This window comes from Trypanosoma grayi, assembly GCF_000691245.1.
Source record: "Trypanosoma grayi strain ANR4 Tgr_37_V1, whole genome shotgun sequence".
NCBI lineage: Eukaryota > Euglenozoa > Kinetoplastea > Trypanosomatida > Trypanosomatidae > Trypanosoma > Trypanosoma grayi.
Window position 1 is genome coordinate 10071 of NW_008825656.1, and position 26556 is coordinate 36626.

Here is a 26556-nt window from a genome sequence, read left to right on the forward strand (position 1 = left end):
CGTCTGTCCAGGAACGCTGGTAGACCCAAATCATTCCCACAACATCAGTCAATATTGACGCTGTTGGGGAGGAGAAATATATTCTCCTATCGATGTGCCCACCCCACACATGTATATGCGAAAAAAAAAATTGGTACTGAGACGTCTATGAAAGTAGAGCTACTCACCCTCACCCAAACAAAACACAAAAAAACAACAACAACGAAGGAAAAAAAAAAGCGTCTGTATGGGAGAGAACGACCTGGGCACCTCGGCTCTATGTAGGCTGCACCATCACGTGGTCATACAGAGCGAATTTTGCTTCGTACCAAGAGTGATCAAGCGATCTCCATCTCTCTAGTAACTTCATCACATGCGCCGGTGCAACTCCATTCTGCTCAACAAGGTCCATCACCCGGATGTGGACCTCTTTGTTTTTAGCATCAATCATTTTTATAGTGGCTTGTAGATCTTCGGCAAGTTGTTGCTGCGCTGTTTCATCCATTAACCCTGGGTTCTTCGAGAAGTACTGCTCCTTCAGCCTAACAACATCCTTGCATTGGAGGCCAATGCAGTGGAGAAGCTCCTCGACACGTCGCTCATAGGCGCTCTCCGTTACAGCTTCTACCGTCTTACTCACAGTGGTATAGCGTTTCGCAGTTATTCCTGTTGGAGTAATAGAGTGCTGTTCTTCTTCATACACAGAAGACCCCTTCATGGATCCTGAGCCTTCCTTCACGGAACATGAGTTATCTTTTACAGATTCTGACTCCTCTTTCGCGGACAGCGAGGTCTCCCTGAAGGGCCGGACCAACCCCACTTGCTTATTTATAAGGGGAGTGCAGTTTCCATCTCGGGCGATTGGTTCTGGAACAAACGCCCGTGGCACAGGAAGTGCTTCTACGATGCTCGACGGTGTCGCGGGGGAAATGCAAGAGCGATTGACTTGGTTAGCGAAGGTATTAGAATTTATCAGCATTGGCTTCGATCCACCCCCCACGGAATACAGAGAGGATCGCCGTGAACCAGTCAAGCTGCTGCTACCAGCATTTGCAGACTGCACCGTTTGAATGCAGGGGCGCACCATCGACATTCCACCGTTTGCGTGCGTCGGTGAGCCAGTGCTCGCCACAGTGCCTGCCTTTTCCAAGAGAAGGTTCATGACGAGGGCCAATACCACCCTTGGGTCTTCCGCAGCGAAGTCCGTTGAATTAGGGATGCGCAGCGGCCCATGCTGCATGGCCTCTTCCCGCACGTGCTGCTCGATATCACCGCGGCAAAGCATTTTGCCACATAAAAGCGGGCACGGGACCTCCACCCCAGGACACACCTTACCGTGCTGCACCAGTTCGGCCAGCACACTGAACACCTTATCGCATTGGTGACAAACCAGAGCCTCCGTTGAATGCAACCCGTTCTGAGAGTCACTGGCATCGCTCTTCTTGCAGTGGCTGTGCTTCTTCTTTACTGGTGTTTCACTACCGCGACGCGTCACGGTGCACTGAGCCTCGTGCTTTGCAAGCATATCCCTCCCGCGGCATATGTAACCGCACACGACACCTGTCCGTGGGTCGACACGCGTGCAGGCCATTGGTTTCAGGGGGCAGTAGCGGTCGTGGTCAGTGACGGCTTCTGGCAAAAGCGGTTGAGAGCAGTACTTGCACCGTACCTCAGCGGCCCCTTTGCGACGCACTGCAACGACATTGTTGGCAGTTGCAGCCTCGACAGAACGCGGCGAATCGCGGCGCAGACCCTGCGATGCAGGGCTAACGAAACGCCTGCCACTGACGATAGTAGTAGACTCGCCACCACCAATACCCACGCTGCTACCACTGAGCGAAGTGCGGCGCAATGTAAGGAAGCCTTGAAGCTTCTGCTTCTGCTGTTCGTTTCCCGAGGGATACCGCGCTGAATCAACAGAGGACCGCCGTCGCAGCATCCTCCGTGCAGAAGACGGGGTGCACACCTCTGGTGCGGCGTTGTAAGAGTACCTGCGGTGCCCCTGCATTGTACTCATCCTTGTACTTGGATTTGGTATGATGCTGGCCTGCAGAGACACACATGCGAAGGACAAACAAAAAAGAATACAGAAGGAAACATATTATATATAATATTCCCTGGGGTTGACAAGGTGCCACAACATTGCAGGAGACCTTACTCTTGTTTGGTTCTTGATCTTCCCGGATGTGAAGGGCACGCCGATCCACCATAGCAGAAGGGAGAACAGGCCACAAAACGCTCGTGTTAGATCCTAAATGATCATAGTCCTCTTCTTTTTTTCTTCTCATTTTCGTTTTCATCCCTTCTCCCTCTCTTTTGTGCTTACTTACCCTTTTTTTATTATCCATTCTTGAGACGCATACACAGTGGTTCTTCCTTTTTTTTCTTGTTGTTGCTGTTGTTGTTTTCGTTTCCCCTCTCGTATTATTTCGAACTATATGTACCTTCATAACATGCGCAGCGCGGTATGATAGGTCTTGTCGGACGCTCAATAGCAAAGAAGCACCCTTCATTCTGCTGTGAAATGGGGAGGGGGGACTCAATACTTACCCGATTTCATGGCATCATACATATCCTTGTGGACAACACGCTTTTCTTTTTTAGCGGGTCGAAGTCCAGCTGGCACAGCAGCAAGCACTGTGTTTTTGATAAGTTTACCACGTGGCACCCATTTTGGCAATGGCCTATTGTTGTCCATTGTCGCATACAGAACGCCTGTGATGGTTACTGCAATTGCGACACCCGCAATAGCACCCATCGCCAGCGCTTCTTCTTTGTTCGCGTTCGTCGTCTCCGTTATTTTGGGTGGCGGTCCGTAGCGGCTACGGTGCGTCATCATCGGGTCCACGTGCACCATGCGGCAGAATGTGCTCGTGCTCACGATATCTGTCGTGATGGTGGCCTGTACTATCACCTCCATGTTTGTGGCAATGTTAATAGCGCCAGGGATGAAGGTAAAAGCGAATGGTACATCAGCCACTTCCACTGGGCCTACTGAAGGCCCTGTTGTTATGGTGCCATTCGCCACCCTATTTGTCAAATCACGGAAGCTCAGGAAGGGATGCGTGTACTGCCACCAGTAGCCCGCCGCCTTGGGTGGTATCGCCGCAACCCCAGTGGCTGGGTCTTGGTACAGCAGGTACACACTGGTGCCGTTGTAGCGCACCACAACGGAATGCACATTCACTTGTGACGCGTTTACCCCCGGGAGCTGCAGGTACACAGTGGCCCACCCACTTGGACCAAATGTTGAACTGAGGGTGTCGATGCAGAGGGGCTTAGGAGAGGCGATGCTGAGCTCAAATGGAGTGTCGGGAAGGGAAGTGCCGAGGGGGTCCAAGACGGGCCAGTAGTCAGAGCCGCGACACACACGTAACCCACCTGCCGCAGCATACGAGTCTTGTGACAAGCGTGTCACGTACATGGAGAGATCCATCGTAACATCATGCTTCGTCCCATCGGTCATCAAGAGCTGCAATACCACACGTCCCTCGTAGTTGAATGCTCGTTTTAACGCATCAGGAAGATCCGCACTGCCGATGGCGACACCACGAATGGTGAGGTTCTGGAACCATGTGGCGCACCCCGACGGCGTTGAGAAGCCAGAGCGGTTGTACACATGCATCAGGTTGGTTGGGCACATCGTATCCATGGCCGGACCTTTACTCAATTCGATGCGGCCGACCCCTTGTGGGCAATCACCTGGTGGGAACTCACCAGTGTAAGTGGAAGTGGCGTATTTGCCCTCCGCCGAACAATGTGTCTTATTCCCTTTGCACGTCGGACACTGCTCCGTGCCGGGGGCAATCCAATCCTGCGTAATCCACTTAAATCCAGAAACGTGACGATCCTCCGAATAACTCGTCTCCATATTGTCTGTGACGTACGGGTGCAAGAGGAGATTGACACCAAAGGCACGATCTCCATTCTCTGTATATTCAAAGAACTCAGAGTCGATAGAGAACGGCACTGTAGCTTGTTTGTTCACTACAATAAAGTGATGAAGATCAAATATAACATCATGTGCCTCGTAGTGACTATCAAAGCTGCGTGCTGGTTCAATCCATGAGTTTGGCCTTACACATTCAGATATAATTGTACCCTTTATTTGTCTGTCCCCAACAAAATACCAGACAGGGCTTCCGTCTGACTTCTTCAGCTCCTCCAATGAGGCGTAGGGAAATGTCCCTGTCCACGTGGCATCGCAGTCATCAATTTCTATTTCCCACTGACCAACCGCTCCTGTCTTCGGTACGGCGGGAGTAAGTAATGGGGCGTAATGGCAGGAATCCATGAATGTATCACATCCAATATGTTTTCCACCGAACTTCTGGTACCACGACGTCCCCTTCTTGTACAATGCACCGACTGATCCGGTACCGGTGCCATTTGAAAGTGTCTTCCAGCGCCACACATCTTCTCCCATACCTATTTTGCCCTGATTAGCCAAGCAGCTCAGTTCAAACCCTAGAGACGACGCTTCAGCCACCCCTTTGAAGTCACCTGGTTCAAAGAATTTTCCAGTCATACGGTCAAACGGCTCAAATGTCGGGAATCGCACTCCAAGATTTCCGATAATGGTGTAGACGGTGATGATGATAGAATTATTTGCCCAAGCCACTTGAATGCCATCCACAGCGTGACCATCACCCCGTGCATAGCCTCTTCCCGGTGTGTTGTCCCAGAGGGCCACCTTGGGTGTTGTCATCCATGCCCGTTCATTACACGTTCCACGGCATTTAATCTGCGGGTTTGTGATATTGCTTACAGGTGGCGGCGAAGAGGGATTGGGTCCTTGCCCACTGCTCCCGGGAGGTAGTGTCCATTCCGTGCTCACAAGGATATACGCATTACCTTGACAGTACAGCTTATTTAGACAATACATGCTGAAAGAAAAGCTACCAGGCCCCTCGTACATCGGTGGACGGTACAAAAAGTCACCAATAGGTGTCATCTCTAGTGTACCTTCTTTGGGCGGATTGATCAGGGAAAAGTATCGCCCGTACACGCATGGGTCTTGCCCCGGCATGCCGTTGAGAGAATTGCTGAGGGCGACACCGGGTGCTGTCTGGTAGTAGTATACGTTGGCGCACGAAGGAACAGGCGGGATGGTGGGCGGTGGCGAGGTGGGAGACGGTGTGCTCATCATGTCATCGTAGGATGTGATGACAACCTGAGTGCGGCAATAGAATTTTGTGATACATGAGACGTCAACAGACAACACATCAATACTCTCCTCCGTCGGGGCCACGTAGAGAAAGTCGCCGATGATGTTCACCTGAAAGTCCCTTGATGAGGATCCTCGCGGATAATGATACGTGACGAGAGTACAATTCTGGAGATCTACATGCAATGTGCCGCGCAGCTGTTTCCCTGTCGGAACAACGAAGGTGAACTGCTCATCACACTTTTCAACAGGAGGGGTGGCCGGACTCGGCGTAGTCTCTGGCTCTGGCGGTTTCGTCGTGGTGGGCCGAGTCTCGTTGGTGACAACGAACCCAACCTTGGTGTCACAGAGACTCTCATCATCACAGTAGAAGCGAAGACCCACGATTACATCTTCTTCCTTTTCAGGAGCATCAAATGTAAAGGATGTTCCACCATGAAATGCAAACCTATCCTCCACACTCTCTGATCGAACACTTCCCTCCAAATGGCCGTTACATGAGGCTCCGGGGACGAGTGTCGCGTTCAGCTGAGCTCCTGGTGCCACTATGTACACCAGTTCATTCTTCGGGCACTGCGGAACGTCCTCATGGAGCCGAATCTGCATCGCACCACCACAGACCACACTGCCAGTGCACATCACCTCATAGGGGAGCGTTACGTTCGCCTCAATGTCCTGATTGGGCGATGAATACACAAACTGCAGAGAGTTCGGGCCAAGGAGCGCGGCAGATCCAATACTTGGCTGTGTGATGGATGCCGTGTAGCCGCTCGGGCATGACACTTGCACGGTCGTAGTTGGAAGTGTGCCGACCTGTGTCTTGCCAGGCGGCAGCACCATCTGGTACTCCGATGGGGACACTGCACACGGCGGATACCTCGGCGCCGCAGTTGTTGTGGTTGTAGGCGGTGCCGTGTTGTTGGCGTTCGGGTCTTGCGGCACAGGTTCATTCGGTGGAGCATTAGGGTCGATCTCGTAGTGTATATTGGCGCGGCAGATCTCCACCTCGCCACAGCGGGCGCTGAGTGTGAAGTTCACTATCGCGGGGAGCGGACCGTCAGAAGCTGCGCCAAAGAGGTACTGCCAGCCGCCGGTCAGCAGCAGCAGATTGGACGGAGCTGGTGGTCCCACAACGGCCAGAGAGGCCGCATTCGTTGGACACGTGGAGCCGCTGGGGACACTCACATAGCCGTACGACATGTCGCCCGGTGCGATGCGGTACTGACGACCGTCCTCCGGGCAGATGTCGTCGGCCGCCACACCAGTAGCGATGGCCACCACGCAGACCAGGAGGACACCTAGCATCCCCGCCAACTTCTTTTCTAGCTGCATTCGTTGGCACTTTAAGGAAGCACACATGTATGCAAATATGTGGGGAATAAATAAATAAATCAAAAAAGAAAGCATATTAGAGTGAAAGAACGTGGGCTTAAGACCAGGAATAGAAGCAGCAGCAGCAGACAAGAAGTGTCATGAAGATGACTCACTCCACATGGGAAGAGTGAGCGCAAAAGGGCATAGACCCTTCACTCCACATCCACGACGGTGGCCAGAAGAACATATCACATAAATGTGATATGCAGCGTATTTGCTTCCTTCTTTCCCTCCCTCCTTTTTTTTTTGCTTTCTTATTTTTTTTACTTTCGTGACATTCACAAGAATTTCGTCCAGCTATCATAAAATTATCTTCTCTGCTTCTACTTTTCCCGCCTATCGATCCTCTCAGACTCTCATACAAAACACACACACACACACACAGGTGCGTGGTTAGATCGACAAGCACACGCGAACACTCCGCCACTGCGTGAGGTGAGGCGACCACACCTCCTGTTCCTCTACTTTCACACAATATACGCCGTACGGACATTACAAGCAACAAGGGCACATAAAAACACAACACATCACAAAGGATGAGGCAATAAAGAAGAACGAAACAGAAAAAATGAAAAAAAAAAAATGGAAGGTCCGAACAGTCGAGATGAAGCAAACAACCATATCTTGAGAATACCGTATTTGCCGATGAGTTACGTCGTCCCCTCATTCTTCTTCTTCTTCTTCTCTTCCACGTTCTCTTCATTCTTCATATGTCTAGGAAAGAAAAAAAAGCAAACAACAACCAAAGAAAGGCGGCCGCACCACTAGTCCTTCACAAGTGTGAATTCCCGCACGTTCTCCAGCGCTGCCTGAGCCTTTACAAGAGCCTTCATCATCGTTGTCGTTGCCTTGCGCTGCGTCGCCACCTCCGGCGACTCGGCGAGGAGGTCGTCCACCGCCTTGTCGGAGTAGAGGTTGCGCACCAGCCGCGCGTATACTTCCTCGCGCAGCTTAGAGATCATGAGCAGCGTGATGGCCTTCGGCACCTGATCAGCGACGGAGCTCTTCACGATAGTGAAGTAGCCCTCCACCATCTCGCGAATGGCGTTGTTGATGTGCTGCTCGTGCGCCGACATCTTGTTCCCCAGCATGATAGTCGTCGGCACCGCACCCATGTTTGTCTTCTCCCCCTGACTCACGATGCTCTCGACAAGGCCCCTCTTTACTTTGTCCTTTCCCACCTCCGCGGCTGCGTGCGGCTGGGGGTGTCCCTTTTCGTCTGTACCAGTGCCGAATATCTTCAAAAAGGCCCTCTGTGCCAGCTCCTCCATCAGTGGGTGCTTCACGTTGATAAACCCACGCTCTGCCCCGATAATAGTCCTCACATGTGAGCTAGTCGGCACACGATACTCCTGCAACGACTTGTGGCATATTTCAACAACTGCATGTTTCAATTTCGGAAAGCGTTCCAGTTTCGACGCGCAGATGTCTACAATCTTGATGAGCTCCTCGTACACGAACTGCACACACTTCTGCGAGGGCTCCTCGAGGCGGCTGATCTGCTGCTTCGAGAGTGCGACGAAGACTTGATCGGAGGGAAATAATGTGGCGTGCATGCCTGACATGTTACGTGTATTAATGCGAATATACTCATCTGTTAGATCCTTCGACGCTGTGAGACCGTTGACGTAGGCGGCAAAACATTCATTGAAGATATAGTCGAGTCGAGCACCACCCAACAATTCTTTCGTTGCGTCTGTCGCACCACCGTCAATGGTGTGGTTGAGGGCGTCACTAAACTGTTTGATGAGCGACAGCATGGTGGCGCTGGGGTCCATATTTTCTTGCTCTAGCATGCCAAACTTCTCCATCTGCCTCCGTGCGCCCTCCATCAGCTTATCCACATGCACTTTGAGGTCCGGAATCACAGCCTTGATGTGCTCTAGGAGGAGGTGGTTCAGCTTCTGCGCAAGGTATTCTGTGCCCTGCCGGTCGGCAATCGCGGAGTAGGATGGGTGACTGTGGAAGAATGCCCGCTCATCCTCGCGTGCAGCTGCCATCCCCTTCGCGTCGTTGATGTCTTGCTGGCTGCGGTTCACCACACCGACAAAGCCGTGGCGAAGGTTCACCAGTTTGCCGGTGAGCATGTCATATGCGTCCGTGCCACGGTCCATTAGGTCGATCTTTGTCAGGACACCAACCGTCCGCATTCCCTCTGGGTCAAGCTGTTTTGCCAGCCGAAGCGAGGCACTTGTTGCAAGGTCGGTGTTCGCCGGAGAGATAGCGAGGATGATGGTGTTCGCCGGCGACACGTAGCGCGTAACCATTTCCTTAATCTGGCGGTCAATATCCTTCGGCTGGTCTCCTACAGCGTTCATAACCAGACCAGGCAGATCAACAAGCGTCAGGTTAAGCACGTGGCTAGAGAAAACCTTGAGATTGATGGGCCGGTCCGTGATGGCGGACTTCCCTGCAACCTCCACTGTGCGGTTCTGAATCTCATCGTTGATCTCGGCGAAGTTGAAGAATTTTTTGTTGGGCTTGTGCAGGAACTCACCCCACTCCTCTTCTGTCCCCTTTGGCAGCTGCACCAACTGCAGCACGAGTGGGCAGCGCGTCACAATACCAGACCCACGCGGCAGAAAGTCCTTTCCGACAATTGCCTCCAGGACACTGCTCTTACCAGAGCTTTGACTCCCTACCACAGCGATCTGCGGCAGGTTGAGCTTGATGTTCATCTTAACATTTGCGAAAGCGTCATGGAGCTCGTTAACGACCGAGATAAGTTGATCCATTTGCCTTCAAGGGTCTGCTAAAAGCTTAACGAGAGGAACAGGATGCGTATATAAATACGTAGGTGGGCGCGTGTATATGTTCAGGGAATCCAAATTCCACTGAAGGAGAAAAAACAAAACAAAAAAAAAAACAAAGGTCAAGATGGGCGAAATAAACACATGCACGCTACCCCAGCTTCCGACACAGAATCAAGCAGCAATCTACACACCACCAGCAAGACCTACCGAGAGGCACAACAGAGATACTTATTCTCGCCCTGCTTCAATAGCGAAAAAAAGCATTCCACAATCACACAGAGAAACTTGAGTCTAATAAATCAATATAAAATTCTCCGTCACTTCACCTCCACCTCTTCTTCCGTCTATTCTTCTTCCTCAGTACACACACCACACAAACGCTGCCGCCGTTTCTTCGCCTCCGCAATCTCTTGCAGTACATGTGGGGCGTAGGGCACCCGAATTTTGAGCGTTCCCGTCACCGCCGCGCGTTGCACAGCTGCTGCAGACGGCGAAACTTCACGCGGCAGCGGCACTTGTATGAGTTTTCCTTTAACCAGCACGCGTATGTAATTCACCTCCACCTGTATGTCAAGGAGTGTGGTAGAGAGGAATTTCGGCACCTCCACCGTCAGTACAACCGCCTCATCATCACCGTCCTCGTCAAGCACAAACGGCAACTTTGGCTCATTCCGAAGCAGAAGTCGGCCGTGCTTCTCCAACTCTTCTTCCGCAGTGAGGCGCTGCGGCCGCCTTTCTGCCTCTGCGCGTAGCGCTGCCAGACTCCCAGGCACCACCTCCTTCTTTGCCTTCTGCTGTTCTTCCTCCTCTTTTTCACGCAACATCTGCAGCCGCTCCTCCGGAGTGTGACCGTACACACGCTCACCCTTGTCGTTGTAGCGCGGCGGGAACACCTCGATGCCCTGTGCGATCATCTCTGCCTTGATGCGCTCCGCCTCCCGCACACGCAGCGCCTCCTCGTCAACGACCGCCGCAACTTCGCCGTTGTCCTGCCGCGCCTCAAGCCGCTCCGAGCGCACCACTTCCTCGCCGTCAAGGTCGCGCAACTGCGGCAGCGCGTGGATGACGTAGGCGCGGTAGCCCGGCGTCTTCGTGCACGGGTTGCCGGTGAGGTGCAGCTGCTCGAGAAACGCGTTTGCCTGCAGCCTCCGCACGCACGTCATGTCCGCGACGAAGTTCAGCGTCAGGTCCAGACGCTCGAGCGCCTCGCACCCCTCGAGTCCCTCAATGCATGTGATGTTGTTCACCGCCAGATTTAGGTACTTGAGGCACTTGAGGTGGTGCAGCCCCTCGATGCGTGCGATGTAGTTGTTGCAGAGGTACAGGATCTCCAGCTCGCGGCAGGCATCGCCAACCACCTCAATGCGTTCGATGTCCTGCTGGTGCAGCGCGATCTCCTTCAGGGTGCTCAGACATCCCTCGTTGTGCTCTGAGCGGCGGCGCAGCAGTTCTACCGTAATGCGCACCATCACCTCCCCCAACGCACACAGAAAAAAAAAAAAAAAAAAAAAAACGGAGCAAAAACAGCAGGAAAGAGATAAAATGCCAAGCGCCGCGGCTCACCCTCTTGCCGCCCCTCGTCGTTTCTTATCTATCTACGCACAGGACAGAAAGGAAGAGTCCTAGGACCCGATGTCTTTCCCTTCGCCACCCTTGTACGCAAAAAGCGGACCTGTAAAAATGGTTTGACCGCAGGCGGTGATAGAGAGCAATGCGCACCACCCCGATAGCGAACTGCAAACTTACACCCACACCCACCAACGCAGGAGCTCCAAAGAAGAAAAACACTGCCTCATCACGGCGGCGGCGGTGCTGTCGAGCCACCGAACGTCATTGCCACCGCCTGCCGCGTCTTCTCAAAGCGCTGCTCGTCACCCGAGAGCACCGCCTCGTCCATCGCCAGCGCGTGTTGCAGCAGTGACGAGTCCTCGACGCGAAGGTGGTGGCGGTAGTCGTAACATCCCGTCTTCACCAATCCCCGCCCCACCACCGACGCACGCAGCACCGTCAGGAATGCATCCATCAGCACCTCATAGAACGGTGAGGACAGCGATCGCTGCTGCAGCAACGTGTGGAGCCCCTCCACCGTCGCGTCCAACGGCTCATGCGAGTTACCTGGGAAAACGGCTCGAATAGCGTCATGGTGACGAAAGTGGAAGTTCAGACGACGGCCGAAAATAAATTCGCGGGAGGCATGATTCGTGCACGCCATCGCGAGCGTCGTCACTGCACACGCCGGCAACGGCGTGCCTTGCGGGCGAGACAAGACCTCGTTCACTAGCCGCTCTGTTGCACTGATGGCATGCTGCATGTACGACATCATTGCCGATACGCAGGAAGGGTACTCGCTGCTCACCAGCCCCGCGCCCATCGAGCACAGAGGGACACACGCGTTGACAAGCGAGAGGACACCAGCGGCCGCCGGCTCCATGAGCCAAGTAACGCACTCGCGCCGCCACAGCCGCTCTGTCAGCTCCTGCACCGCCACACGTGCCGCAGCATCTGTCGCATCATCCATAGCAAATGCAAGGGATATACCGTTGTTGCCGTTGCTACTACTATTGCTGCTGTCACTCCTCAGCTCCTGCGCCGATGCTGCTGCCCACTCCTTCGCGAAGAGCGGCCCAGAGACGACAACCAGCTTCGACGCCTGCGAACACATGGCGTGATTGATCTGTTCGCATGGCGTTAATCCTCCTCTAGAAAGGCCACGACTAAAGACAAAAGTAGGCGCGTCCGCGTGCTGGCGCAAGCATTGCAGCACCGGAGGGTCTGCACTCGCCGGCGATGTAGCGTCATCCTTCCCAGCGAAAGACGTCACTGGCACGCAAAGAAATGACGCCTCGCCGCTCTCCAGCAGCCCTCCGCCCATTTCTTGGAAAGACAGCCGCGACGGAACACGAACGCGGTGGTCGAACGGCCGGAATGCACGAGAGCCGTGCTGCAGATCGTGCAGGTACTCCTTGTCCCGGCCAAGCATCGTCACCATAGTTGCCTCATTTCCATTTGCCAGCAGCGACAACGCACACGCCGTCCCGAGCTCACCAGAGCCGAGCACCAACAGTCTGGATTGCATGCCCGAGCTCCTTGCTCTCTCTTTTCCTTCCACCCTACCCTGCACACACAAGATGAATGAGCAACCAAAACAAAAACAAAAAGAACACATTCATGTTTTTAACGACAGTACTTGCTCTGCATGCACAGCGCTCCATCTTCTCACAAACACACGTACACCCAAGTCCATTCTGGTTGGATTTATCCCATTAATCAGTCATACTTCCCAGGTGTTTGCAAAGCAGCATCTATGTGCTTGCCCGTTCATTTTTTCTTTTTCCTTTTTACAAAACCCTCATGCTGTTTTTCACTCCCTGCTTTTGCCCCTCAGTCATTGTAGTAACCAACGCGGAATTAAATAATAAAGTCAAAAAAAAAAAAAAACAAGCGTATAACGCACACATTACCGAGGAAAGAAGATGTGGCTCAGCTTTGGTCCTACTCCCCACTTGGCCTGCATCCAGGCGCGCAGACGAATGCCCTCCCCAGCACGGTAGATGGCTAACTTTGCGTGTGGCAACGGGTTAGTATGGAAGAACGCCTGGAAATCCTTTGCGTTGGCCTCGCCGGTGAGAGACGAGCCAACATTCTCCACAATGTTTTGAATGCGAAATGTCCCACTTCCCCATTGCTTATATACACCCTTGAAGTGTTTCTTGAAGAGCGTCCACGCGTATCCCATGGGTAGCGAAGGGTTCGATACAACCTCTGCAAATATGGCTCCACCGTACTGGGACCGAATGCCATCACCGTAAATGCACCTCTTTGCAATGCTTTCGACGTAATCAGGATCATTCGCCCAACAGAGAGCTCGCAAGATACAGCGACTTGCCTCATCGCTGTCATTCAGCTCGGTGAAGCGTTTCCACAAGGCATCGGTCCGCACTGATGGATCGTTCGGTCCCAGACGCACATACACTGCAAGCGTCATTGAAAGCGTGTCTGAGCAATACGGTTCCCCATCCATGAAAGCCTTCGCCTCCTTCAGCGCCCACTCTACGGTGGGAAGCTCCCGGGCGTTTTCCTCTGGCAAACTCTTCAAGATGGTGGCGATGGCTGCATTGATGAAGAAGGCACGTCGCAGGCACTCCTCTGTGGTTTCCGGTTTCGTGTTCAAGAGTGCTTCTGCCCTGGCCCCAATCCTATACATGAGCCCGACCCGTAGCTCATTCCGCAGATTTGCGTTCTCCACGAAACCGAGAAAATCCGCCATGCTGTTGTAATATTCTTCCCAGACACTCTTGTTGGCTTCCTGTTCGGACAGGAGCGAGGGGAAGATGGCCAGGCGATCCATGTCTTCATTGCCCATATGAATTGAAGCCAGTGTATCCGTTATCAAACCACAGCGATCACGGGCGTTCAGGGAGGAATACGCACATAATAGCTGAGAAAATGCATCATCATCGTAGCGGCAGCGGAAGAATCCTTGTCTGCGGGGGTTCGCATTAATCCAACGTGACTTGGCGAGCTCTTCGGGTAGCTCTATTTGCTTTGGCTCACCACCGCGGAGTGTGACTCGATGTGTTACCCCACCCTCCCCCTCGAGCACAATAGGAACACACCACAACGTATTCTTCTTCTGTGCTGTGGATACGAACTGACAGGGTTCTTGTCGCAAAACGACGATACCGGGCTTCGGCCGACTCACGTGAATGATAGGGTATCCCACCTGTGTCGTGAAGGACTGCATCGCCTCTGTGAGCGAGACTCCAGAGGCTTCCTCCAGCGCCTGCCATAACTGAACCGTTTGAGTGTCACTGTAACGATGCTTTTGAATGTAATGCGCGACAGAGGATGCCCACTTCTCCCCAAGGAAGGCCTCCAGCATGAACACCAATCCCATGCCCTTGTCGTAGCTGATTGCATCGAATATCTGCGTGATCTCAGCTGGGTCGCGGATCGGCACCTCAACAGGGTGGCTGTGCTCATACATGTCGCTGATCAGCGCACTCGCAACTGCCCTTGTGGCATCCTCGTCACACTGCCACGATGGCTCAATACTGTTGGCGGCGTTATACCCACACCATGAGGCGAACCCTTCCTTTAACCACAGCCCCTCCCACCAGCTGACGGCAACCAAATTGCCGAACCAGTTGTGCGACACCTCGTGACATAGCAGAGCGGCGACGCGCTTCAGTCCAGCAACACTGGACACCTGCTCGTCCAACAATATGGACTCCACACATGAGATGCAGCCCCAATTCTCCATCCCGCCAATTGGGAAGTCTGGCACAGCCACAACATCCAGCTTAGGCAGTGGGTACTTGCAGCCGAAAAACTTTTCAAAATACTCCAATGCAAAGGCAGTTGTCTTGAGGGCAAAGGCGGCTTTGTGCGATTTGCCAAGGGTTGTGTAGACCTTCACGGGAATACCAGAGGCGGTGGTGCCAACACTCTCAAGTTCTCCCACAAAGCAAGAGGTGAGGTACGGCGGCACTGCAGGAATTGTCTCGAAGTGATGTGTCACCACCTCACCCTGCCGCTCTTTCGACTTGCGCGGACCGTTTGACAGAACTGTGAACTCCTCCATGCTGGACGGCACGGAAACATGAAGTGTGAAGTCTGCGCGCGCGGCTGGTTCATCCTGACAAATGTAGAAGCGCCGTGCAGCAGTTGGTTCGAAATGTGTCGCCGCCATGCGGTGCTCGACACCATCACTGGTTTTAAACTGCACACGATAGAAGCCGCGCATCTCCTCTACAATCTCGTGAGAGAATGTGAACGTCACTGTGTGACCTTCAGCCGGCTGACCATTCAACTGCAGCTGAAGGGTTTCCGCCGCCTCGTTGCGGCCCGTGATTGTGGCTCCGCTAACCTCTTTGATGTTCATTGACGNCATTCAACTGCAGCTGAAGGGTTTCCGCCGCCTCGTTGCGGCCCGTGATTGTGGCTCCGCTAACCTCTTTGATGTTCATTGACGGGGAGTAATGCAGCTGCACCACGTTTGACGCCTCAACATTCGGTGTTTTCTTAAAGGCGATTGTCTCTTTTCCTTCGTATTTCCAGTTTGCGAGGTCGACGCTCAGATGCAAGTCGTACGACTTGGGCGAAAAAGGGTTGCGCAGCTTCACAGATGTGGCGGTCGACATTTATGCGTCCTTCGGTTGCAGGTGTCAATAATAACAAATAAAATAGACGGAGAGCTAAATCTTTTTTTTGTTTTGCTTTCTTGCTGATTCTTCACGACTAGTCAAAGTGAAGTTGTGTAGGAGACAAAGGGGAAGACGATTCGCCACCACACTGTGTCCACTCGGACCCCCCCCCCAANAAAAAAAAAAAAAATCAATCGATAAATAGGTAAGCCGAATCGGAAGCGACCTATTTTTTTTTGTATCTCTCCCAGAGACTCACTTGTGCGCATTCGTTTTGTCGCTATAGGCGCACACACTTCACACTTCACACTCCCAGACACACGCCAAACGACCTGCTGCTTTACCAACTTTTCCGGTTGCCGTTGTTGTTGTTGTTGTTGTTGTTGGCGGTGCACTCTACAAGCTGATCGGACAGGAGACGTATTTGCGTTTCCAGTGCCTCTTGCACGCGCTCGGCGTCTTCTGCTTGCTGCTGGTTGAGAGACTCCAATCGCCTAACCTCTTGCTGGGCACCCGCTAGAGCGTCCTGTTTCTCCGCCAACTCTAACAATGTGAAATTCATTTGAGTATGATAGCACACCGCAGCGCGATCCGCCGCTGCCAGGGCCGCCACGAGCTCATTGCTGTCCGCCAGAGCACTATTACCGACAGCGGGGAGGTCCTCCAGCGGCCTCGACAACTCCGCCGTCTTCTCCCGCGAGACCTTGACTGCTGTGTCACCCGCGGTAAAACTCCCGAGGGAATTTTTTATGAACTTCAGGGCCACACGTACGGGGTCGCTTGTAGCGGCTGACGCGAGTTCCTGCAGGAGGTGACTGAGCGACACCGCCGCTTGCTGCAGCGTAGAAGAGGCAACACAGCCCTCCCACCAGAACCGCTCCAACGCCAATAGCCACTCTGCTGAGTCACATGCATTATTTCTCAACACTGTACATGAGTCGCTACATAGTTGCGTAAGCACCTCTAAGGAACCGCGGATAGCAGCAAGCGTGCGAACCATATTGCACACTGAGGGCTCAATCACAGCTCGCCTGCCACCCGCAATGTCGCCCGCATCGCCGTTCTCAACGATCACACAAGCGTCAATCAACAAGCGTGCATGCTCGCACAGCAGCGCCAGCCACTCGTCCAGGCTTGTGAAGAGGAGGCCTTGCGCATGCAGCAGCTGTGTCAGCTTTGCATCCGGCGCCACTGACGCAGCGAAAGCCTCCTCCATCTCCTTCACATGGAAGAGCACGCTCAGCTTCCTTGCGCCATGAGCCTCCAGCAGCGTGCTGAGGCGATCGCGGTAGCATCGGATATCGCCTAATGTGGCGGCCTTCACCTGCGGCCCAAGCGCGTCGCGAAGAGATGCGATGAGGACGGATACGCCGCTCATTATGGTGCGCACAAATGCAGCAGAATGTGCTAATGTACCCGCAGCAAGTTCCTCACGGATTTCGCGCGGCGGTACGCCGCCACGCTTTGCCATTAGGGAAGGGGAGACAGTCACACGGAGATGCTGCTGTTGTTGTTGAGCTGTGGCATCCCACGACAGGACGAAGAAGTGGTGACAGAACTGCGCCAGTGCCGCCTGCCTAGTGCACTCCACATTGAGATGGTCACATGCGTGCGCCGTCGAGTTGAGGAGGCTCCGCAGCTCCATTACCTCCGCTTGTAGTGCCAACTTTTCGGCAGTCTGCTGCTCGTTCTCCTTCTCCCACCTGCGCCGCTCGTTCTCGTACTTTGTCTGCACTTCGTATAACTGTATGTGAATGCTCTCGTTCTCCGCCACAATCTTCTCTTGGTCTTCAGGTGATAAATTTACGGTAGTCGCCATACCCTTTGGCCGCTTTGCCGCTGTACCACTTTCTTCTCCATCGGCGCCAGTCACCAGAGAGGAAAGACCCTTCCACGTTGTCTTTACCGACGCCCCAAAATGCCTACGTTTACGCTCTGCTTCTAACTCCGTCTCTGTCGCCTGAAGCTTTCGCCGAAGCGTCTTGTTGTCATCTTCCACGCGTGAGAGTTCCTCACCGATCGCACCCATCTGATCCCGCAACTGCTTGTTATGTTGCTCAAGCACTTGTTTCTGTTTTGTCACGCTGACGACGGCCTTCTTCAATAACGATATTTTTGTTTCGGTGTCGCCGTGCGCCATGAGGGCTGCTACTTCCTCTTTGCTCGTCATCTTGCCAGAGGAAGAGCAATGAGACCAATCTGAAGTCTCCTAGTTCCTCGAGGAAAACACACAAGGATGAGAGAGACATGGAGTGACAGCAAGGGAAGGAGCTGAAGGTCACAGTAAACAAGGACCGATAGGCGATTACGAGAGTGAGGCGCAGACAAATGGATGAGAGATTCAATTCACTCACGCACGCGCCACACAACAAAAGACAACATATCTGTGAAGTAGCTGCGACAACGAACAAGGCCAACTCCTCTCCTGTCCTTACCACTACCCACAGCCAACTTCAAGGAGCAGCAACAGCATTCTGACACAGCGTATCCTCAATCCCAAGAAGCGGGATTAATGGCTGCACGTCAGACTAGACGCGCCCGCCCCTCCACAATATACGGTCGAAAGGAACGGTAAGGGACAAGGAAGATCTCGCCAGCGTGCACAGTCTGCACTGCATCCTCTCCCAAGCGCACTACACCCAAATCCTCCAGTACAACACAAAAAACGTAGCGGTCCAAGTCCGGCAATGGGAGGATTTCCATCCCCTCTCCATACGGGGAGGACGGGAAGAGGTGCTGCAGTTCCGCCGGAGCAGACTGAAGCCCCGCTTGCATCACACACTTGCCTGCCGCTTCCGCGAGTCGGTCAGCAACAATAACCTCATTGTGTGACAGCATCCCACGCAACTGCGTCGGTGCATCCACACTCGACTGACCCTCATAAAAGATCGACTGTGAAAGTGCCTCAATCTTGCGCAGGCGGCACCGCAGCAGTTCGCACAGAAAGAACTGGGCGCGCTGCACCTCCAGGGCCATGATGTCGGATTGTTTGAATGGGAGAAGAGAGGCACCAGATTCCCCTTCTGCTACCTTTTGTTTTTCCTCTTCACTCAAGCGTTTGATCTGTTCATTCTGTGCGGCAATCTGCGCCGCCACACCGTCTACAACGGCCTCAGGGTACGGCAAAATATCAGGTGCGCAACGCTCATTCTCTGTCGCCTGAATGAGCGACTTGAGAAGGCTACCAAAGCCGCTGGAGGAAGGGAGCAACAACGCCTCATTGCCGTTATTCTTGCTGGCATCATTGTCCACCCCGCTGTCAGTGCTGCTCCCCCTGCTGAGAGCCTCGTCCAGGTGGTCCTCAAAAAACATCTTCCTGCGGCGCCACAGAAGAAAGAAAAAGAAAAAGTGCAGCTGCTTGAAACACGAAGGGGCGACGTTTGTATCATTAGAAGCTCGCCAAAACATGGAACAGGAAAACCAAAAAAAGACAGGGAAATGCTACACACCAACAGCAAGCCCTCGCTGGTGTGCTGTGCGAAACACCCAATCAAGACGACATGGATGCAGTCCCTCAACTCATGACACACTCTTTCTGCGGCGCGGCGGCTGGTAGCACACGGGGCCTTGAGGGCCGTGCAGCCATCGATCGACGAGTCCGCGGTGCTTCGTGTTGCTCCGGCAGCGGGAGGAGCTCTTGCTTATCAGTATGATGATCAACCTCGTCATTTTGCGAAGACGATAAGTCGTGGGGCAACGTTGACTGCAGCAGACCGTTGTCAAACCACACGCCGCTTCCAGGGATATTCTCTTCACCGTCAATGTGTGCGTACTTAACCGCACTCACCGCGCCATCTTGCAGTGAACTCTGCCACTGCGGGAACATACTGTTGAGGATGACCAACTCGTGCATCGTCAACGCGTTCGCCATCTGCGCCCGCAGCCACTGCATGCGTACCCCATCCCAACGGCAACCCGTCACATCGCCCAGACACATCTCTACGATACTGTTGAAATGACGCCGTTCTTTTTCACGTATCGCAAGACGCGCAATGTGTTCCGCCATGAGGAGGTCGTTCCACTCTCTTGCACACCTTTCCAAAAAAGAGACATGCCACCGATGACCATCAACGAGCAACTGTTCAAATGCGTCTTCGATTTTGGAACGATTACGTCTCTCTTCCTTCTCTAAACATTGTAACATGTGGTGGAGCCTGCTTACCCCATAGTCTTCGTACGGCGCAAGACGTTCACGCCAAGAGGGATCCTCTCCGGACATGACAGCACCACTTGCAGTCACCACCTTTGTGGAACATGGTGCCGACCCTACCTCTACAGAGGAATGAGAAAAAGTCGCCGCCGTTGAAGTGCTTTGCCGTGCACACCGCAGCTCCCCTGGTGTGCCCACAGAATGCAAAGTCGGCGAGCGGCGAAGAATGCTGCCATTCCATGTACTACCATCGATGACACGCGCAAGTTCTGAGAGTCTCCGTCGCCTATAGGAAGCTGACTCTAGCGAGGGGGAGGACCGGTCACATGACGCACGAGTTCCAACAACAGTACTCTGTGCCTGCTCCCGCACAACGGTCGTCGTGGGAGGGCCACGATAGCTTTCCAAGGTTACCATTGACTTTCTTCCGCCCGGTACTGCAGCTGAGGGTTCACAATTCCCCTCGCTGGATCCATGAGAGAGGTGATAGTACGCGAACCGTGCCTCCGCGCCTAGCGGCTGCGAGAGCGTGGAGCAGCCGTGCCGAATGTACGTCTGCAGGGCCACGGTGTCACCAACCTCCACAAGGTGTCGCAGTGTCCTCTCGTCCATTACTTGCGAAGGGCGTGTGGCTGAGCACCACGTAAATCTTCATTTATGTGCTCGTCTCAATGAAAAGGTATAACAGGAGATGTGGCGAAAGAGGAGGGAGAAACAGCTTTTTAGCCAAAAGGCAACATCGCACGTCAAAAGACAGATCGGAATAAAGACATTATTTTTTTGCTCTTTTTCCCCTTTTTATTTCCTTTTCTCTTTCTTAGTGCTTCTTTCATGCCGTCATATCAAAAGAAAAGTACATCAATAAACTAAGACACGATGCCATTTTTGTATGGACATGTGCGCAGGTGCGCACTTGTGTTGTCCATCTCCTCCTTTCCAGAACAATGAGGCATTGCCACACGTTTTTAGTTCCTAGCTGTTGACTTCTTGTAAAACGGAACATACTGTTCTTTTTTGCGTCTCGCCAACATATCATCGAGGTGCCTCTGCATTTCCTCGCGCAGTCCTTTCGCTACATCAACTGCTGTCGCGTTCTCATCATACTCGTATTTACCAACGTAAACGTACACGTCAGCGGGAAAGCCCGGCATGCCCTTCAGCGCCGGGTCCCACACCTCGCTGCAGCCGGCGTAGACAATGTAGTGAATCGGCACCTGATGTTTCACAACCATGCTGAAAGTGCCAAGACGGAAGTCTGTCAAGACCTCTGGTGTGGGATTGAGCGCGCCCTCTGGGAAGAAGCAGAGGACACCACCATCGGCGAGGAATGACTCCGCCGCCGCCGACACCACCGCCTGCTTCTCCTTGTCCACGGCGAAGGATGGCCCCCCAGCGGTGAAGTGCACTGGCAGGTGGCCACAGGCACGGATGACTTCGCCCATAAGCGGCATCTTCCACAACGCTCTCTTCGCAAACGACCTGACATTCAAGAGGTACTCCACTGGGCAGAGCCAAAGGAAGAAGATCGTGTCGAAGAAGGAGGTGTGACATGCGCAGAAGACACCTCTGTTCTCTATGCCGCGCCAGTCCAGAGAACCCTCCATAAATTTCACGTGGATCTGCGGAGACAGGAACCACAGCACCTTGCCCATCAGAATTCCACTACTGAAGCAGCAGATGCGCTCTGAACGACGCTTACTTATCCACTTCTTCTCGGCTGCGTTGCGTAGGGTGAAACAGATCACAAATTCGATTGCCACTACAAGTACGGTGCAAAGCACGAACCACACTCGTGCCACGATCACTGGGAAGCGTCGTGTTCGCATTAACCACATGAACACGACAAAAAGGATTAGCGGTAGCATGGATCCCATCGAATAAATGATGATGTGCTTGACTAGAAAACAAGTGCGACAAAGAGGAGAGTTTTTTTTAGTGAATCTTTTAGAGCGAAACACAAAGCAGACAAAACATGCGAATATATAAGTGTGTATATTTGCCTTATCATAGATACAACAACAAGAACAACAAACAAGCAGATGACTCAGTGATGAAAAAGATAGTATCGCAAAGCACCTCCACCCCCACATGTTGCCTTTGTTTCCTCGTCCCCATCCAATGTTCGCATATGTAATATATAAATAAATATATATAAAGCGATGATATAATTGGTATAATGCATGGGGCGTGTTTCAGAGGCTGAGGAATGTAAATCCCGTACGGGATTCTTGAAAGACCAATTACAGACAATTAACCCTTTTTTTCCACTCCCTATTTCGCTCACCTTCGTAAATTTTGTCTAAAACAGCGGTTAAGGAGCCCACTGAGAGACACAAACACAGACCCTATTGCTTTTTTTTCTACAGAAGTGCGAGGGCTGCAGCCCACTCAATGGCATCAGAATCCTCAGCAAACACACACGCCCATAAACACACACAAAAAAAAAACAAGACCCAACGACGTTCACAAAGAGAGAGGGGGTACAGGGAAGGGTATAGAGATATAGATATATATAATAATACTATATATATTTTATATACTAGCACAATACATTGCCAAATGCAATCAAATACACACCAGTAAAGGGGCGAAGCGGCCGCCATGTGGCCGTTGAAATAAAGGAAAAATGAAAATACAGAAAAAAAGCAAAAAAAAAGATACGGCTTCAGCGCCCAAAAAACCTTACACTTCCTCGGAAAGTAGAGGAGTGCAGCATCACTTGTTTTTCTTGTTTCACGTTTTCTAAAGAAATTGAAGAGTTGATACTTTTTCGTTCTTACAGATAAATGTGTATCATTCCGGGAAAAAAAGGAACGACCTTAATACAAGCGACTTGTTGTCGCCGCAATTCGTTTCATTCTTACACTGACGGACAAAAAGACACACACACACACACTCTCTCTCTCGCTCTTATTGCTCATTGCACTGTCGCGTGCACTGAAGGCCAGATTCTTCCTGCATCCGCCACTCCCACACCCCCTTCTTCCCACCGTACACACAAAAACACACCGTCACAATTCACTTTTCTGTTCATGCCCATCACCTACCTCCATGACGATTACTTCTTCAACCTCCGGGCTTTCTTCTACGCCTTTCCTCACTGTATGATGCTTACACACAGAACCTTTACACGTGCAGCGGGAGAAGGCATATAAAAATGATCGTAAACGACAAAAACATATCTGTTGCCACCAATGGCTTCAATTCCATGACAATATCAAGCGTCATATGAACCCGGAGCAAGGGGCAGGAAAAAAAAAAACATACATTACGATGCGATTGAAGGGAACACTTGAAGAAATATCTAGCTGGCTAGTGGCTTCTGCAGAGCGATATTTAGCTTTTTCCGTGCAGTCGTGAGGAGCTTCCCTAAATATACACGTATATGGATATGTGTATACACGCATATGTATACTACTTATGCATACACACCTTCACCAAGAAGGGAGGATGCAAGCACGATGAATGTGAGGGGCCACGCAATCACATGCTCTTACTTCCTACATGGCCATTCATCCGACCGTGAAACAGTGGTAGAAACACCTTGCGGAATTCGGCACCGCAGTGGCCGTTGTCGTGCAAGAGGGGGCACATTCATTCGCATTGAAAGACCGGGCTCAAGCACAGAGCCCATTGGAGAAGTAAAATTGCGAACACTCACAATATCTGTGCTTTGATAGCCCCCATTCTTCGTTTCAATGCTAGGCGCTGGAATGAACACCGTGTCACTCAAAGCGGTTGGACTTGCCAATCCTTCAGGGGAAGGCTGCCATTTTTCTTGCGCACTGACCGAAGCCACGCCAGGTGAAAACTGAGCATTCGGAACACTGCCTTTGCTGGGTGTTGGACTTAGAAGCGTGGCGCCAATCGGCTGCTGCATCTGGTTCCACGGCACCATATACTGCGTGTAAACAGTAGTGAGATGTGTTCCCACATCTGCATTTGCTGCAACGAAAGTGTTGGCATTTGTGGGAGTTAGTACCGACTGGGTAAGCTCTGTGGGGAAGGGAGTAGGCGTTTGCTGTACGGCTGCAGCATTCTGTGGTTGCAGGAACAGAATGGGCGGGCCTTGGGGCGCTGAGGTTGCTTGCATGGTTGGAGGCGTACTGAAGTAAAACGACAGATGCATAGGCTCTCTCGGCTCAGGGACGTAGACCAGGTACGTTCCAAAACCAATGCTATTCGGTGCAATCGACATTTTCACCTTTAGTGATGTTGTGTCTTCGAGACGCAAACTACAGTTTAACAGTGAAGAGAAAAATAGGAATAAACCACAAAGCCAACTATTGAACACAAAATTAGCCCCCAAAAAACGAAACAGCTCCATACTCTTTATACTCCTGTCCTCTTTCACTCAACAACATTCTCCAGACGAAGTAACCAAGGAATACAGAGGGACTTACCTTTCTGCATGCGCATGCTTGTGTGCCGATTTGTGCGTGACTTATTTCCTAGGAATGGAAGTGAAACAGAAGGCACTGACATGTTCAAGAAGCTCTCACCTCATTTTCGCTTACGTTTATCTCCTGCCTCCCCCGCCCTCCTCACACGTGTGTTCTCTCTCTCTCTCTCTCTATATATATATATATATATATNTATATATATATGAGCGAGAGCATGGTGACAGGGCAGCAGCGTCGACCATCCCTCCCACTGCTGGTGCTGCTACTGGGAGTTTAGTTGGCACATCTCTTGTACAAGTAAATAGACGCCATAGAAAACGGCGGGCTTCGCGACTCCGCCACCTTCTCATCGTTGAATAAAAGCCATTGCCCCGTTTCTTCGTCTCTGATGTGGCACACGTAGTGACCCGTCTTGGCACTCGCCCCCATGTGACTAATCATAGCGTGCAGTCGGTACCATGCCGGCCCATCGCGAACAGGCGCTGCTTTGCACTCCTCATTTCCTGGTACATTTGAGGCACCCGCGGCCTTGGCCATTTCTTCTGTAATGTTTTCTCGACTGAATACGTAATCGACAGCCCTTTCTGTATTCATGTCAGTTTGCAAAAGTGCATATTTGGCAATCTCCTCGTCAATGCCCATGCTCATCATGATGGCAAGCGCTGTCTCGTCCACCGTCTTCGCTGCTGGCGTTGCGGGTTTATGTGGGAGGCTCGCGTCGGTGTCAGACATCTCCACCTCACCAGCTTGAAGGCCTTTGCCGCGGAGCTCCTCTAAATTNAGTTGCTCTGGGGCTTCAACAAACACGTCCAGTTTATTTACTGCCATTGTTTCAATATCGAAATGTGCCCGGCGGAGCGAGATAGAGAGAATATCTGGGAAGGTTGCCATGCGGATAGTTTTGGAGTACGTGACTGGAACCCCGCAAGCACTGCATCGGCACTCAACGTCCACCGATCGCATCAGCGAATCAATGCATTCATTTAATGAAATGCGAGGACGGTTCGCTTCAATTTCTTCGTCTGTGAGCTTTTTGTCCCTTTTGGCACTCTTGGCAAGGGGATCCATTGGAATGGGCAATGAGAGACAACAGTCTGTTTCTTGCGTGTAACGTACCTTGTGGCATGAACAACACTGGATACGGTTCTCTATTGCCATCTTAAATGTGTCTGAAGGGTGTAAGCTGCTCGCCCCCACATCATAGGGCACCTTCACATGGCGTCGCATCTGCTCGAGTACGTACAACAAATACTCCTGCGCATCCTGCTGCTCTGCAGTGGAGAAGTCGGGGTGATTTTGAGCAAAAACACGTTTGAACTCCCTTGCTGTGATGCCATTATTTTTCTCTCTGCCCTCCACAGAGAAATCACCTGACAACAGGCCGCTGGCAACGCGCTCCGTCTGGCAGCTACGGCAGTTATACGGGTCTTCACGGCACGCCTTCTGGTGCAATGCTTCTCGATTGTGGTAAAATGCCTCCTTGAAGGACTCCAGGGAGAAGAGACACTGCAGGACTGATGCCATATAGCAGCTATTACCAAAGTTATGCATCCCCGTTCGTCCAGGCCCAAATACAGGGACAAGTGATTCACCACTTTCTGTGATGCGATTGAAATCAAACTGGGAAGAGTAATCGTACTGCAACTCTCCAAGTGTTTTTGCCGTTTTCTTCGCTTTTTTAACGTCGATACCGAAGTGTTTCATGTGCGCCTCGAAGTACACATCAGAGACCTCGTCGTCGCACAAGTAACAGTAGAAATCAGCACCGGAGGGTGTCACCGTTCCGAGTTTTAGAACGACGGGATGCATTGTGGATATGTGGTGCTGCAACGCATGGCCGCTCCCTCCGGCCTCCTTCCGCGGGCACCCAATAGCCCCACACGTCATACAGATCCAGTTGTTCAGTCGGCACTCACAACCGTCAAAGACGCACTTATCAGTGGACGACGGCTCGCTTGTGAAAGATATTGGGAGCTGCTCCAAGCAGACCAGGTGTGGACACTGTGGTCGCATGAACTCGCCGCCTTCCGCCTCGATGGCATCTTTTGCACCAGTTGAGGTGGCGTGCATAACCCGCTGGTAACATTCCTCTGCCAATTCTGGCGGCGCAACATATGCTTTTGAGCACGCAGCGCAACAGACAGCGCTCGCGTACTCTTTCGGCGCCACAACACCAAGCTTGTTAACGTCCTTCGTTTCCTCTACCTCTTCCTGCTTGGGCGGAAGCTCTTTGAGCCAGACATACATGGTGTGACTGGAATGGATCGAGGTGTGCTTCCTCACGTGCGCCAGACAGAGTCCAACATGACAGCGCATACACACTAACACCCCACCTTCGTGTCGGCATGTTCGACAACAGTACGCGCACTCCTCCTTGTGCACTGCAGACTGATGATATGGGGCCACCATCGCCGAGTCGTCCCAGCAATGGGGACACGCTTCATCGGTGAAAGGGAATGGCGGCGTCATGCCCCTGTGTCTCTTGCTCTTTCTCTTTTATTACTAGTGAACGCTTCAATTACCCTCTTTGTTTTGACACGTGTGTGTGTGGATGTGTGTGTGTGTGTGGAGAGAGAGAGAGAGA

General features: G+C 52.3%; 13 protein-coding genes across 13 annotated transcripts; all 13 read right to left on the minus strand.

Moving 5' to 3' along the window:
* Window positions 1-256: 256 nt before the first annotated feature.
* On the minus strand, window positions 257-1996 carry DQ04_00371050 (hypothetical protein; the record flags this gene model as incomplete). Its single annotated transcript, XM_009308862.1, has 1 exon — window positions 257-1996. The coding sequence occupies one exon, from the start codon at window positions 1994-1996 to the stop codon at window positions 257-259; it is 1740 nt and encodes a 579-aa protein (XP_009307137.1).
* Window positions 1997-2518: 522 nt separating this feature from the next.
* Window positions 2519-6478, minus strand: DQ04_00371060 (hypothetical protein; the record flags this gene model as incomplete). The annotated part of the gene is made up of 1 exon (XM_009308863.1): window positions 2519-6478. One exon carries the CDS (start codon window positions 6476-6478, stop codon window positions 2519-2521), a length of 3960 nt encoding a protein of 1319 aa, XP_009307138.1.
* Window positions 6479-7284: 806 nt separating this feature from the next.
* DQ04_00371070 (putative dynamin, putative,vacuolar sortin protein 1) lies at window positions 7285-9255 on the minus strand (the record flags this gene model as incomplete). The annotated part of the gene is made up of 1 exon (XM_009308864.1): window positions 7285-9255. The coding sequence occupies one exon, from the start codon at window positions 9253-9255 to the stop codon at window positions 7285-7287; it is 1971 nt and encodes a 656-aa protein (XP_009307139.1).
* Window positions 9256-9617: 362 nt separating this feature from the next.
* Window positions 9618-10742, minus strand: DQ04_00371080 (putative leucine-rich repeat protein; the record flags this gene model as incomplete). The annotated part of the gene is made up of 1 exon (XM_009308865.1): window positions 9618-10742. The coding sequence occupies one exon, from the start codon at window positions 10740-10742 to the stop codon at window positions 9618-9620; it is 1125 nt and encodes a 374-aa protein (XP_009307140.1).
* A 326-nt stretch (window positions 10743-11068) lies between these two features.
* On the minus strand, window positions 11069-12349 carry DQ04_00371090 (hypothetical protein; the record flags this gene model as incomplete). Its single annotated transcript, XM_009308866.1, has 1 exon — window positions 11069-12349. The coding sequence occupies one exon, from the start codon at window positions 12347-12349 to the stop codon at window positions 11069-11071; it is 1281 nt and encodes a 426-aa protein (XP_009307141.1).
* A 381-nt stretch (window positions 12350-12730) lies between these two features.
* On the minus strand, window positions 12731-15019 carry DQ04_00371100 (aminopeptidase; the record flags this gene model as incomplete). The annotated part of the gene is made up of 1 exon (XM_009308867.1): window positions 12731-15019. The coding sequence occupies one exon, from the start codon at window positions 15017-15019 to the stop codon at window positions 12731-12733; it is 2289 nt and encodes a 762-aa protein (XP_009307142.1).
* Window positions 15020-15137: 118 nt separating this feature from the next.
* On the minus strand, window positions 15138-15416 carry DQ04_00371110 (aminopeptidase; the record flags this gene model as incomplete). Its single annotated transcript, XM_009308868.1, has 1 exon — window positions 15138-15416. The coding sequence occupies one exon, from the start codon at window positions 15414-15416 to the stop codon at window positions 15138-15140; it is 279 nt and encodes a 92-aa protein (XP_009307143.1).
* A 343-nt stretch (window positions 15417-15759) lies between these two features.
* Window positions 15760-17589, minus strand: DQ04_00371120 (hypothetical protein; the record flags this gene model as incomplete). Its single annotated transcript, XM_009308869.1, has 1 exon — window positions 15760-17589. The coding sequence occupies one exon, from the start codon at window positions 17587-17589 to the stop codon at window positions 15760-15762; it is 1830 nt and encodes a 609-aa protein (XP_009307144.1).
* A 353-nt stretch (window positions 17590-17942) lies between these two features.
* On the minus strand, window positions 17943-18731 carry DQ04_00371130 (GINS complex subunit 4; the record flags this gene model as incomplete). The annotated part of the gene is made up of 1 exon (XM_009308870.1): window positions 17943-18731. The coding sequence occupies one exon, from the start codon at window positions 18729-18731 to the stop codon at window positions 17943-17945; it is 789 nt and encodes a 262-aa protein (XP_009307145.1).
* Window positions 18732-18933: 202 nt separating this feature from the next.
* Window positions 18934-20181, minus strand: DQ04_00371140 (hypothetical protein; the record flags this gene model as incomplete). The annotated part of the gene is made up of 1 exon (XM_009308871.1): window positions 18934-20181. One exon carries the CDS (start codon window positions 20179-20181, stop codon window positions 18934-18936), a length of 1248 nt encoding a protein of 415 aa, XP_009307146.1.
* A 353-nt stretch (window positions 20182-20534) lies between these two features.
* On the minus strand, window positions 20535-21395 carry DQ04_00371150 (putative acyltransferase; the record flags this gene model as incomplete). The annotated part of the gene is made up of 1 exon (XM_009308872.1): window positions 20535-21395. The coding sequence occupies one exon, from the start codon at window positions 21393-21395 to the stop codon at window positions 20535-20537; it is 861 nt and encodes a 286-aa protein (XP_009307147.1).
* Window positions 21396-23062: 1667 nt separating this feature from the next.
* DQ04_00371160 (hypothetical protein) lies at window positions 23063-23767 on the minus strand (the record flags this gene model as incomplete). The annotated part of the gene is made up of 1 exon (XM_009308873.1): window positions 23063-23767. One exon carries the CDS (start codon window positions 23765-23767, stop codon window positions 23063-23065), a length of 705 nt encoding a protein of 234 aa, XP_009307148.1.
* A 478-nt stretch (window positions 23768-24245) lies between these two features.
* Window positions 24246-26441, minus strand: DQ04_00371170 (putative ubiquitin hydrolase; the record flags this gene model as incomplete). Its single annotated transcript, XM_009308874.1, has 1 exon — window positions 24246-26441. The coding sequence occupies one exon, from the start codon at window positions 26439-26441 to the stop codon at window positions 24246-24248; it is 2196 nt and encodes a 731-aa protein (XP_009307149.1).
* Between the last annotated feature and the right edge of the window lie 115 nt (window positions 26442-26556).